General features: G+C 40.4%; 1 protein-coding gene across 1 annotated transcript; it reads left to right on the top strand.

Moving 5' to 3' along the window:
* Window positions 1-7,377: 7,377 nt before the first annotated feature.
* LOC117457085 (transmembrane protease serine 5-like) lies at window positions 7,378-13,358 on the top strand. The gene is made up of 14 exons (XM_034096956.2): window positions 7,378-7,541; window positions 7,770-7,905; window positions 8,695-8,833; window positions 9,124-9,204; window positions 9,641-9,754; window positions 10,049-10,184; window positions 10,399-10,512; window positions 10,611-10,654; window positions 10,800-10,962; window positions 11,106-11,290; window positions 12,059-12,157; window positions 12,270-12,412; window positions 12,546-12,698; window positions 13,186-13,358. Exons 1-14 carry the CDS (start codon window positions 7,510-7,512, stop codon window positions 13,192-13,194), a joined length of 1,548 nt encoding a protein of 515 aa, XP_033952847.1. The 5' UTR covers window positions 7,378-7,509; the 3' UTR covers window positions 13,195-13,358.
* The last annotated feature ends 50 nt before the right edge of the window (window positions 13,359-13,408 follow it).

The following is a 13,408-nucleotide window of genomic DNA, read 5'->3' as shown; positions in this document are numbered from 1 at the left end:
GGGGAGGGGCTCCTTATTTTCATCGAAAGTCACAGACAGAGAATCAGCACTTTGGAAACAGGGCTGAAACAGAGGGGATTATGGGTAATGCTGCAATGATCTGTTTGGTATTTGGAGCCAAACACTTCAGAGACATGTTTTGTATATATCTGAGACTTATAATATATTGATGAAAAACAGAGTAACAGGGGACCTTTAAGAAAGGAATGTAGCTTTACAAATGTGTAATTTTGACTCTGCTAACTACGATAACCTCTGTGACCCCCCCCCACACACACACACACACACACCTCCGAACGCCCCACCCCCCTTCAGCGCAACGCCATGCTCAGTGGAGGAGCAGATTGAGGTGGAGCCAGTGCTAATGTAATCTTCTCTGTTTAATTAGAGTGAGCGTGGTGGGCAGCTAAACCAAACCACATCACCCGCCATCTGGTGGGGAGCAGCCAGGGAGCAGCTCTGCTCTTACCCTCCCTCACTATCATTAGCCTCGACAAGACAAGACACAAACACATACATGACAGCTATTTATTCATCCTGCCACTTTCAATACTGACACAACTGCTTAGCATTTAGCCACTATGCTGAGGCCACCCTCACGCTTAGACCTGTCATAAGTATATTGTTATGTAATTACAATATGTTGCACACACTGAAATGTCCACATTAAATGTTGTCAAAGACTACGAAGGCCACAAACGGGTCGGCCCATCATGGGATCTCTCTAAATGACTGTTCCTCTCAGAGATTTTCACTCCAACTTTCAATACAACCTGACCTCAAAACAGCAACCTTTAACATTTAAAAAAAGGAAAGTGTATCTAAAAACAAGGAGCTGATTTACATGCTGAATATTTACACCAAAAATAATAAAAGCATATTTTAAATGGAAGTCTAACAGTCTGCCACCAGAGAGCAGTATGCTACCACAGCTACCAGCCGGTGCAGAGTGAGGGGAAATAATTAGCACCAGCTTTTCTTTTGTCATACAAAATAATGGATATCATTGTTCAGCTGTTCTTTTAGGATTTTTATATTTAGTTTACTCTATTAACTTTCCTTATGTGTCCAATGTAATATATGTGTGGTCTTATAGGGTCAAGTGTTCAAGCAGCAGTGACTGAGGTATAACTCATGACACTGGTATGCACTCATCTTTAATAGTATTTACAGTTGTGATTCAGTAGTTTTACCAGCAGGTAGTATGATTGCTGCACAGCAAGGTTAACTGAGTTCATACCAAACGCAGATTAAAACTAAAGTAACGAGCCTCTTTTGAAAATATAAGAAGTAAAAAGTACGGGTATTTGTGTTAAAAATGTAAGAAGTAAAAGTAAAAAGTTGTCAGAAAGTACTGATACCATAACCATGTACTTAAGTACAGTAACAAAGTATTTGTACTCCACAACTTCATCAATATTTACATTTCACTCACAGCTGTTTGTACAGTGTGACCTATACTCTGAAGATATCATTATCTTGTTCACATTGCAATGTATGTATGCTGAGCTTTTGTGTGAACATAAACACCAATTGATGGCTCTGTTCACGACTATTACAGATTCAACCATGCTTTTATGTAAGAAAACGTTTACAATGTGCCTTTCATCACTTGTCAATCACCTGACATATTAATCAATTGTTTAATGGTAAGTTCCATCTTTTACCTGAAAATGTAGAAGTTGTGATCTTTTCATCTTTATCATAAGCCAGAAACAATATCCCCTTTTATATATTCAACAGGGTTAAATAAATACACTTAATTTATTTTGTTGTTGACAATTTGTTTATGTATGTGGCATTTGAAGCTGGAGCCAGTTATAATTCAGCATTAGGGCAAGAACCACAGGAAACAGCTAGCCTGGCTCTGTCTTATGTCAAATAACTCACCAAAACCCCCCATGAAACAACACTTTTGTATTTTTCACTTATGTCATTGTAATGAGAGAACCTAATATAACATGCTTACCAGTGAGCGTAAGAGGTAATGGTAGGCAGGTGTTGTTACGTACAGTATGGACACAACCAGGTTATTATGCTTAGCTAACTGGCTGCTGAATGTAGCTTCATTCATATAATGATAGGAGTGATTTCAGATAACATTCAGTAGAAAAGTCACATTTTAGTTTAGTTTAAAGGTCCCCTATTATACTGTTATACTTTCATGACTTTATTGGCTAATGGTTACACAAGCCAAATCGTTACGACATCATAAAGTGGCCAACATCTGATCAGCTCATTTTCAGACAGGTTGTAATATAAATGGATCAGGACAAAAAGTGAGCAAATCTTTTTTAATGAAACTTTCAGACTCTTTACACAGAGTGTACACATGTGTATAAAAGATATGAAAAAGAGGATTTTGCATAATAGGTGATATTTAAAACAAACATTTTAGGCCCAGACATTTGGAATTTGACAGGTGGTTTTAATACTGTAGGTATACTCAAACGTGTGTCATCTCTTTCGACTCCACTTCGAGCGATAGAATTACTAACAAAGAACTGCTAACAGAGCACTTATATACTAATAAAGGACTGGCTTATCTAAAGCCAGTTGAGTAGCACTTGAAATGATTGGCTCTATGAAACCTGATGTACTTATATGATTCTGTTTTCCTCAAGGTTGTGTCTTCCTGGTCGAATGTACTTATTGTAAGTCGCTTTGGATAAAAGCGTCAGCTAAATGCAATGTAATGTAATGTGCGGTGCTGCTCTGTCAGACGACACAATTGCATTTTGATTGTGCCTTTAACATGCTCCACTTTGCCCTCTAACTGTGGGCCCAGGCCTTAATGGCGGCCTCCGCATGGGGGGGTCACGGCCAAAAGCGTAGATGGCACAACTCTCCTGACAGCCCACACATTAATGAGTCAGGTTTAAATGGCTGGGTGGGCTGGACTGTGTCAGAAAGCCGTTGACTCGTTGAGGCAAATGTTGCCCTAACTTTTAAAAGAAGTTTCATTCCCTTCTGCTCAGTTCTACCCTACTGTGGGATTTCAGAGCCAGCATGGAGAGACTGAATCTGATGTTCAAGGTCTGGACACTGAGACAGGCACACAGACAAATGGCTGAGATAAGAGCGGAGCTGATCAGATCTTAGTACAGCAAACAGGGAGAGCTTCCCCTGTGAGGAGGGATGGAAGCAGCTCCAAACTGGGCTGCAGCCAGCCTCTCCACACTGCGCTGCAGCCAGCCTCTCCACAGTGGACTGTGATCCAGGAATAAATATATGAGTGCAGTGCCTCTGTGACACCAAGGTGACAGACTGTTATTGTTGTTGTTGGAGGGCTTTCCTCATGAAATTTAGATTCCTCACAAAAGATAATTATAATGGCTTATGTTCATATGTTCTGTCTTGTCAGTGACTCAATTTATTAACTTAAGTGAACGTTTATTGGCCTTGATAACTTTGTGGCGGTTTTATATAATATCAAGTGATATGGTGCTCTCACTATCATTTTTGTGTTTTAGTAGTGTTTATCCTTTTTTTCTTCTTTTTTTTAATAATTTGTTTTCTTTAACAGATTGAGTGAGGGTAAAATGACATTACATTTAAGACTTCATGACACCAAGAAATCAACTGGCAACAAAACCTGACCCGAATGAGATAGTCCCAAATACTTCATCCCCACTCATTTTTTCAAAACAAACAAACACTGACCAAACACCTCCCCCCCTCCCACATGCCTCCCTTCCCAAACCAACACACACACACACACACACACACACACACACACACACACACACACACACACACACACACACACACACACACACACACACACACACACACACACACACCACACACACACACACACACACACACACACACACACACACACACCTCGCTTGAGATGTTTTAAGTGTTAGCCAACATGTCTAGTTTTAGTAGTGTTTATCAACTCTAGTACTGTTAATTTGTACTGAGTATTTTAATTATTTTGCCCACCCCATTTAGATAATTTAATATTAGAAATATAAAACATCCAAGTATGAATAGGGCTGTAGCAAGTACTGATTATTTTAATTCTCAAGTAATACGTTAAATATTCATTTATATAATTGTTGTTCTTAGATGTCAGCAAATCATGAAAATTGTCCTGCAGTTTCCAAAGAGTTACAGTTGACATCTTCAAATTGCTTATTTGCAAATTGCTTTGTTCAATCAACTGCAGACAATAGCATTAAATTACGTTATTAGAAACTAATAGAGAACATTGCTTGATAAATGTCTTCAAAATAAGGCAAGTCCTTTTAGACCTACATAAAAAACAGAACAGCTTCACAAAAACGACTGTGTTGCAGGACTGTATTAGACTGAATTACTCTTAAAGGGCAAAGGAAACACCAATTACAGCTATAATATTCCGGTAGTTTATTCATTTTACAATGGATATAGATCGTAATATTTATTGTATATGATATTACTCGCCAAAAGAAAATTAATTATCCGCCGGCCAGGTGGGGAATTCCGGGACCAGGCCGCCGCCATTAGGGGAGTCCCAAATGGTGACGTCACTGGATGGGTCTTCGCTCCGGATATCCATACCGGAAGTCAACACAACGTAGCAGATATGGCAGCGATGGAGGAATTTTGCAATGAGATGGACGTTTTGAGCGATGAATTTGACTATTCGTCGGGAGATGACATTGATGTGGAAGCATCTACAGTTACCAGGCATCCCATGGACTATGCTTATGAACCGATTCGGTCGAATAGAGTGGCATACGATCTACGATCCGGAATCCGCCGAAAGTACCGACGGTTCTGAACTCGCTGAGTGGGACCACCAGTTCCAGTACCGACTCGGTCTCAGAGGAAGAAGATGTTGCTCAAAACCCGGGATGAATGGACAACACAGATTGGTGTACATGTAACAATTGTGTGCCATCGGAAAAAACATATAAAAACATACTCTGTTATCCTCTTAGGCCCCACGGAACCGAAATTGTGTCATTTGCAGGAAACAACGTCTAAGGAACCTTAATATTTAATAAACTATGAATATTTTATATCCATATAACGGGAAAAAACTAATTTAACTGATCTTTTTCATTTATTTTTTCAAAAAAAAACACACAATGCTAACAGTGAGCCTCTGAATTAGCCCAGAGCGAAAAATGCTAACCTATTACTGCACCGAAAAGCACTCCTAGCTCCCTTATTACTTATCCTCGCTGCACATCCAACACATTGTTTATGATCGTAAAGACACAGAATCTCACCTCAACACTGAAAGATACAAACTCGCGAGGTTATCAACAAAAACGTACATCAAAACAAGTGGCACTAGGTACTAACATGCGCTAGGCTAACGGCTTAGCTTCCTCATTGTCTGGTCTAAACTGGTCTTCAATGGCATTACAACGATAAAAACGATGATGTAGTTAATCCATAGGTTAATATCCAATGGGGCTGTGTCCCCTTTGAAATGTTCTGATAATCTATAAGCAATACAACTGCAATTCCGTTATCTGCTGTCCGCTCTGTGCTACATGCGCTCTGGGTCCTGCAATACCATCCATTGAACACCTAGTCCAGCAATACTAGCCTTTTTAGGGCTGTTTTCGACAGATGAGCGTGTGTATGCCAGTTTAATTAGTTGAGCTATAGAACACCCCCAATTCTCCATTGTACGTCATAATAATAGCTACCATTTAGTTTGGACGCGATTGCGTTAATTAATAAGGTCACACTGTGTCAGTAAATACATGTGTGAGCTAGTAATCTGGTAGTGCTGCAATATTTACCTCTCTCTCGGCAGCTGAAGCAACTCGTTTGGTGGCTCGAACTTCACGTTTGTTGACACTGTCATTGTCTTGCGCGGCCGACGTGCTGGGACGGTCGGTGTTCCCGACTGCATACGTTGAGAAATCGAATATTGTGGGAACAGATCCTGGCTTCAAATCCGATGTTTTGTATTGAACCAGGCATCCAGACTGGACTTTGAGCAGCTTCTCATCCGTTAGTGGCAGCCTATGGAAATGTACTTCTTCCTTCTTCGTATAAAATCCATTTGTGCAGCCTGGGGCAATACAATAAACTCCTGACGACGACCGTTTTCTTGTAATGTAAACTACTGGTGCATTGCACGCCATGTTGTTTGTTATTGAGCTTTGGCCCAGGAAGCCGTACCCACTCAGTGACGTCACTGGAAAAGTCCCGGAGCAATGGAAGCGCCCATGGTCATTAGGCACGTATTTCAAAAAATAAATGTGCGTATCTCGATCGTTTACATTGGAAATAGACTAGATAAATACATTTCCTAATGGGAATATTGTCGCATGGAATGCAGTTTGAAAAGTGTTTCCATTTCCCTTCAAGCTACAGGTGTAACTCATACACTGAGAAAATACTTATTGTATTCATAAGCAACCACAACAAGTAAGGACCAGACAATTATAGATGACTGTTATAATACTGAAGAACAGTGTTAAAGAATATCTACAAAAGGATAAATAGTAAATACACAACATTAACTTCTTGTGTGACTAAAATACCTAGCCAAGGCACATTTTTCATATCTGGGACTATATATTATTATTTATTTATATTATTTTGATGGAGGATAAATAATCATTTCATAGAAGAACCGATCACTTACAGTACATGCATGTCCTTGAATGAAAATGCCCTTATTCTTTGCCCATTGATTTCTAACAAAGTGAATGGCAGCTCTGTGAACTACTTTCGACTCTCTGGGAGAATACATTTCACCAGAAGAGGGAGACAACAAGTCCCAGGAAGAGCTGTTGGCGATGCTCTTCATTTTGCTTCTGCACAAGAACAATTGAGCCCATTGCTAATATTATCAAACATTATAAACTTCACAAACCCTAGTGTTACTCATTTCAGATGCTGCTCTTTCACGTTCAATTAATGCAAATACTGCATTGGTCATTTCTCCATGTTTGATTTCCAAATATTTCCATGGCACCTGTTACATGAGTGGAACAGATCTGAGCCGTTTCTCAGATTCGGCCTTGACAGTTGGACAAGGAGGAATTTTCTTCCTGGCATTTTTTCCCATCACCTGGACTCCGACTCATCCCGCGCCATGCATATAGGAGATACATAAACAACCTTTGTATTACATATTATTTAACCTGGATTAAATAAGTCATTTCAGATTTCATTTGAATAAATCAATCATTCGTCTGAGAGGCGACGTGAACACAGGCTTTGATCTCCCTTAAATAAGCCTCTCACCTTTTTCAAAGAGCACATCTCAGTTATTAATTATTCGTACTATTCTTAGAGTTAATGATTGCTTTATGCTGCCACTCACGCTTCCTTTTTCATAGCACTTAAAACAAAGACGACATTTTGAATACAGAAAAGGAATATTGAAAGCGTATGACTGCGAGCAGTGGAGAGGGAGAAAGTCTCATCTGTCAGCGAGCAGACAGAAAACATTCATTTTGTTTCTGAGTGTTGAGAGATGATAGCTTTGGATTCCAAATGACGGGGATTGACATGATATGAGACTTTCAACAATCTGCAATAATGACCTTTTCACCGAACCTACAAACTGTCAGGTAATAAAATGTCTCAGGTGCAAATGGCCAATCTTTTGGCACGGGTAAAAAGGGTAACCGAGCAACACCCGGTGTCCTATCAATAGTTAAGCTTGGAGGTATCTCTGGAGATGCTCCCCCCCTACAAAGACCCGGTTCAGCCTGCTTCAACAGGCCCTGTGACCCCCCCTGGACGAACAACAGCCTCATTCTCTGCTCCACTGCTGACCTCATTGTCTCTTTGTGAAGGGAAAATCCAGAGTTGCATTCTGTTAAATGGTGCATCCACTGCGAGAGGGACACAGCTCTCTACCTCCAGCTCAGGCCTGCAGATGAGCACGGACACCGCTGCCTTTTCCTCAGGACTGTACGACGGGGAAACATGGTAAGAAAGGGAGACTAAATATTCACTTGCTCCATCTGTCTAATGTGTGCAATCCTGACACCTCTTTACTTTCACCATCACAATGTACAGTAACAGCTGCTGATACACATGTAGCGTTAACTTCAAACTTGTATCACACATGTTCCGGTCACTGGTTTATTTTTTAAATGATTCAGGTTCATCTTATAATGACACAGCTGCATGGAATGTGTCAAGTGTTCTTTTGCATTATAAGCAACTGATGCGAATTCCAAATGTAAAATGATTTGTGTAGCTACACCCTAGAGCTAATACAAGAGAGCCGATGGTGTGGCTTTTATTTAGGAGGATTTTGTACTGTAACATGCTCATACCGAGTCTGCATCTCACGTCGATGAAGAAGAGCTTTTTTATAATTACTGTAATACTCTCAATATGTTGCTTTTAGAAACAGCTGCTCGTTGAGGAGTAATCCCAACCAAAACACTCCAGAGAGAAACAACTTTTTTTGATAACAAGTATTGTGTAGCATGTGTTGTACAAGACCCTAAACAGACATCCCAAGACTTTAACATGCTAATTTCTATCATGCATGTTGAGGAGATATAGCAAACACACCTATAGCTCGGACTCCATACATCCGGAGTGCGCAGTCTTGATAATATTCATGTTTACTTATCTCCTAATTAAATCTGACAGAGTCAAGTGCACTGTGTCTGAGGAGCAGATGTTATATTATATATATTTGCAAAAAAACGTTAACAAAACAAGCTTTTATCAGGTCTGACTGGCTAACTTGACTTATTTTAGAGTTTTGATGGAGACACATTATCAGTGATTGAGAACCCGGCAGCTGTCAGCCATCCCTTCCATTCAGAGAAAGCTGCAGGAGTGACGGAGCCCAAGGGGGTGCAGGGCTGGTTGAAAGGGATTCACCCGACGACTCACGGTAAGCTCCAGTGGTGCACCCGCCGATGGGCATCACCAGTACAAAAACAAAAGACTTTGCACTGAATACAATCCTTTACACTTCATTGATAAGAAATAAAGCTTTTGGATCGAAATGTCACAGTATAGATTTGCTTTTCAACTCTTAAGTGTTGTGCAGTATAGAATATAGCTTATCAATAATCTAGTCCTGTTTGTTAATGTTCTATATACTGAATGTAACCGTTGACATTTAGTTATTTCTCTCAGGTTTAGCAGGCATTATGAAAGGTCTTAATTGTTTCTTTACAGCTCAGAGGCTAGTGAGGCTGCTGGCGGCGGTGTGTGCTGTCGGACTCTTGGGAGGCTTGGCTGTAGGTGTCTGGTTTCTAGGTGAGTCATTGTGCTGAGATAGAATCAGTAAATTAGCTTAACTGTAACCAGGAAAACAGTACAACAGCTACTCGAGCTTCAGAGCTTGGCAGATTTTTAAGGGCGTTTATTATCAGCATTTGACAGGACTGAAAATGTGTGGAAGGTGCAACTAAAATGATCTTAAAAGATTGTAGTTGAAGGCGAAGCAACACCTTCTCTTATTTGAGAGGCTTTTAAAACTAGCAAATGGTTTTTCTAATGAACAGAAGTCCTATTTGTGAAAGTATTTAATTACATCATTTACTTCAGGGTACAATGTGTTGCTGTACCACACAGGGTTTGTCTGTTCTGAGGTTCTAATTCTAATTCTGTTAACATTTAGTCAAAACAATACACTTCATGTTTGCTCTGTCAGTGGCTTATTAAAAGTCTGATTACCTACATCTTCATCTAGTCAAACTTCTGCTGAAGCCTTCCTACTCCCAAAGTCCAGTGGGACTTGGGGACACAAAGGAGACGTCTTTCTGCAACGTAACAGAAGACATTTCTCTCTTTGACCCCAGGAAAGGTCTGTGTTTCCTCCCCTTTTCATCCATGAATTAAATACTGCAGGATGTGTGCTGGCTGTTTTGATTTTTTGTTTAATAGCTGTGAAATTATCAATCAATAACATCATCTTGTTGTTCACTCTTGAGACAGGCCCATTGACTGACATGAAAACATCACTCATAACGATCTCCTTGACTGTATTAGCATATATACTTGTGTTTTTCCTAATCATTCCCCACTTATAAAAGAGGCTCGTTCATTACTGTTGCCTAAGAGCTTGTCTCGGGAGAGATTTTCAATCAATCAGGTTCAGTGTTTTACAGAATCAGCCCGGAGAACTCCCTGCTGGAGATCCAGCTGGGGAAGCTGCCCACCTGGCTGCCAGTGTGCTACGAGAGGTGGAACTCTTCACTGGGAACGCTGGTCTGCAGACAGCTCGGCTATTTGAGGTTTTTCACTTTGGACATAATCGTACACCCTTAACACTGATTGGGACTGCAGCTCCCACTCATTAACTTATAGTTTGAATCGAAGCCGGCTATGCCAAGGTTGAAGTCCCAGCTTATTTATGATTTTCCAATACTTCATTTGCAAATTTGCCTCAATGAGTCTGAATGATCTGAACACTCATTCCCACCATGTTTGCATATGTTCTCTTACCAGACTGACCAAGCATAAAGGAGTGAATCTAACTGATATCGGGCCAAACTTTACTGATGGCTTTATACAAATTGCCTCGGAGCACAAGAGCAATCTGGAAAATATGTGGGAATTCAGGTAAGGCAATTTGTCTGAGGACATCATACTGGTAATGAAGCAGAAAGCTACCGCATAATAATTATGCATCATTAGTTACACCATTTATTTTCATTTAGGGGGAACTGCATCACAGGGAAGGTTATCGCTTTGCAATGTTTCGGTGAGCAAATTAACCTAACTTTTTGTGTGTGATTTTAAATCCAACACCCTGAAGTTCCATTATAACACTAAAGCTTGTGAATGCTGCCATTTGCTGTTGTGCTTTCTGACCAATCCAACTCCTTGATGAATGGATCTCTGTTTAGAGTGTGGGACAAGAGCGAAGCTGCCCAGGATAATCGGGGGGGTCGAGGCCACGCTGGGCAGGTGGCCCTGGCAGGTCAGCCTCTACTACAGCAACCGTCACACCTGCGGAGGCTCCATCATCACCAGTCAATGGGTAGTCACAGCTGCCCATTGTGTGCACAAGTAAGACAGCTGACCTTACAGCACTTAAAGGGCCGGGGCTACGGACTAGAAGGAGAATAATCCGTCATTAGCAGCTGCGCCTCACTGGACACATGACGGTTCTTATCAGTGTCTTCTTCCTTGCTTCTTTTCTCAAATGTCAGCTACAGGCTACCTCAGGTGTCCAGCTGGGTGGTCTACGCTGGTATTGTCACCCGCAGCCCTGCGAAAATGGCTCAGCACACAGGATATGCGGTGGAGAAGATCATTTACAACAAGAACTATAACCACAGGAGCCACGACAGTGATATAGCACTTCTGAAACTGCGGACACCTTTAAATTTCTCAGGTCAGTCTGTGAGGCTCTTTGAAACCTTTGAACACAAAAGAGATAGCGGTGCTTCAAACACACGACAAAATGTCAATGCTTCGACCTCAGTTTACTGTTTATTTTCTTATCCTGACACATTTCAGGAAACAAGCCTCTCTTGAACCATAAAAGGGTATCAATTATCTCGAAAAAAAAATTATTAGATCTACTCCTTCCTCATTTACAAATCCCGACTCAATGAATGTGCAAATATTTGTACTTTCCAAAGTTTAAGACTACTTCACTGAGAATCTATTTACAGTTTAAGTGTACTGGAGGCCTGAAGTTTTAACACCACATTGCTGTAAATTGCACATTGGACAACGATCGGCTTCCATATTATGAAATCTCTCCTGCCTGTACAAGTTTTTTTTAAATGTGATTTAAGGTGAGCACAGAGACACTTTCCCCATGGAGTGGATACAACAGCCTTCGAGTGTCAAACTCTGCACATTCATCATTCTGCACAACTAACATGAGAAAAATAGTATTTCAAGTTGAGGAAGACTTATGAGACCTATTTAACAATGGCTTGTGTACCCAAACATATTCGCAGTAAAGGGAAACTTGAGGGAGCCTATTACAAGACAAAACCCCAACAAGTGGAAATAAATCCAGTCTAGGTCTCTCAAACAGTGTTGAATAAAAAGCCATTACAACTACAAAACATATCTGAATAAAAAAACATAAACCAAGTTATCATGTTCCAGCCTGTCAGAATAATTAAGTAAATTATTCTGACACCAGATACAATTGGGCCCGTCTGCTTGCCTCAGTACGACTATGATCTTCCAGGAGGAACACAGTGCTGGATCTCTGGATGGGGATACACACAGCCTGACGGTGGTGAGGCAGTACTGCTCTAAAAATAACATCTGCTGCAAGTCTAATTCACACATGATGACAGTGTGCCAGGTGTATTGACAGAGCAGCATTAAACCTGTGTCTTCTCGCTCAGTTCACTCACCTGACACCCTGAAAGAGGCGCCTGTTCCCATAATAAGCACAAAGAACTGCAACAGCTCCTGCATGTACAATGGAGAGATCACACCACGGATGCTTTGTGCAGGATACACAGAGGGAAAAGTGGATGCATGCCAGGTCAGAGTTATGTTTTGAACACTGGCTTGCAGAGGCGTTTTAAAGATTCATCCTCTTTTATGTGACTTGTTTACGGTAAAACCCTGGCATGATGAAAGCTGGGTGAGTTTAGTGTTTGTGTCTACCTCTCCAGGGGGACAGTGGGGGTCCTCTGGTTTGCCAGGATGAAAATGTATGGAGGCTGGTAGGGGTCGTCAGCTGGGGGACAGGCTGTGCTGAGCCCAACCATCCAGGGGTTTACACCAACGTTGCTGAATTCTTGGGCTGGATCTACGACATGATTGAAGTAAACAGACTTTTTAGATGTGCGAATAATCTGCAAATTATTTCCCCAACAAATCAATTAGTCTAGAAGTGTCCTAGAGTTTAAGGTGACATTGTCAAAATGCTTCTTTCTTTTTTTTTTTACCAACAAAGATGCCCATTTAACTATCATATAAGACAAAAGAAAAATAAGAGAATCATTTCATTTAGGAAGCTGGAACTGGCAAATGCTCAACATTATTATTAGGTAAGGTAATACATTACGAATTACTAATTTTTGAATAATAATATATTGCTGGATTTTTACTTGAATTGGAGTTTTCAAAATGCTATTTTTGCTTAGATGAGGATATTTGTTAGTATACTCCACTCAAGTCATATCAGTCAATAATCAATTGTATACACCACCAGCATTGAGCCACTGTAGTATTGGTATCTAGAAAATAACAGTAAACTGTAGAAGTACAGTTAATAAACCGCTTGCTTATAATGACTCTTTGTTTTTGCAGACTTACTGAGGGCTGAGGGAGGCTCAAAAAGAAGAAGCAAAGGATGCTGTTGATGTTTGAGACATTTGAAAGTTGATATTTTTACTTTAAATGTCCGTTGTATTATGTACACATTAAGACAATCAAAATACATTATGCATATTTACGTTAATTTTTGTATGTATTGAATATAAATTATGCCTCTTATTAAACTGTGTCCGATGTGATTACTGAGCTACAACTC

This window comes from Pseudochaenichthys georgianus, chromosome 13 (genome assembly GCF_902827115.2).
Source record: "Pseudochaenichthys georgianus chromosome 13, fPseGeo1.2, whole genome shotgun sequence".
NCBI lineage: Eukaryota > Metazoa > Chordata > Actinopteri > Perciformes > Channichthyidae > Pseudochaenichthys > Pseudochaenichthys georgianus.
This window is presented reverse-complemented; position numbering and strand designations above follow the sequence as displayed.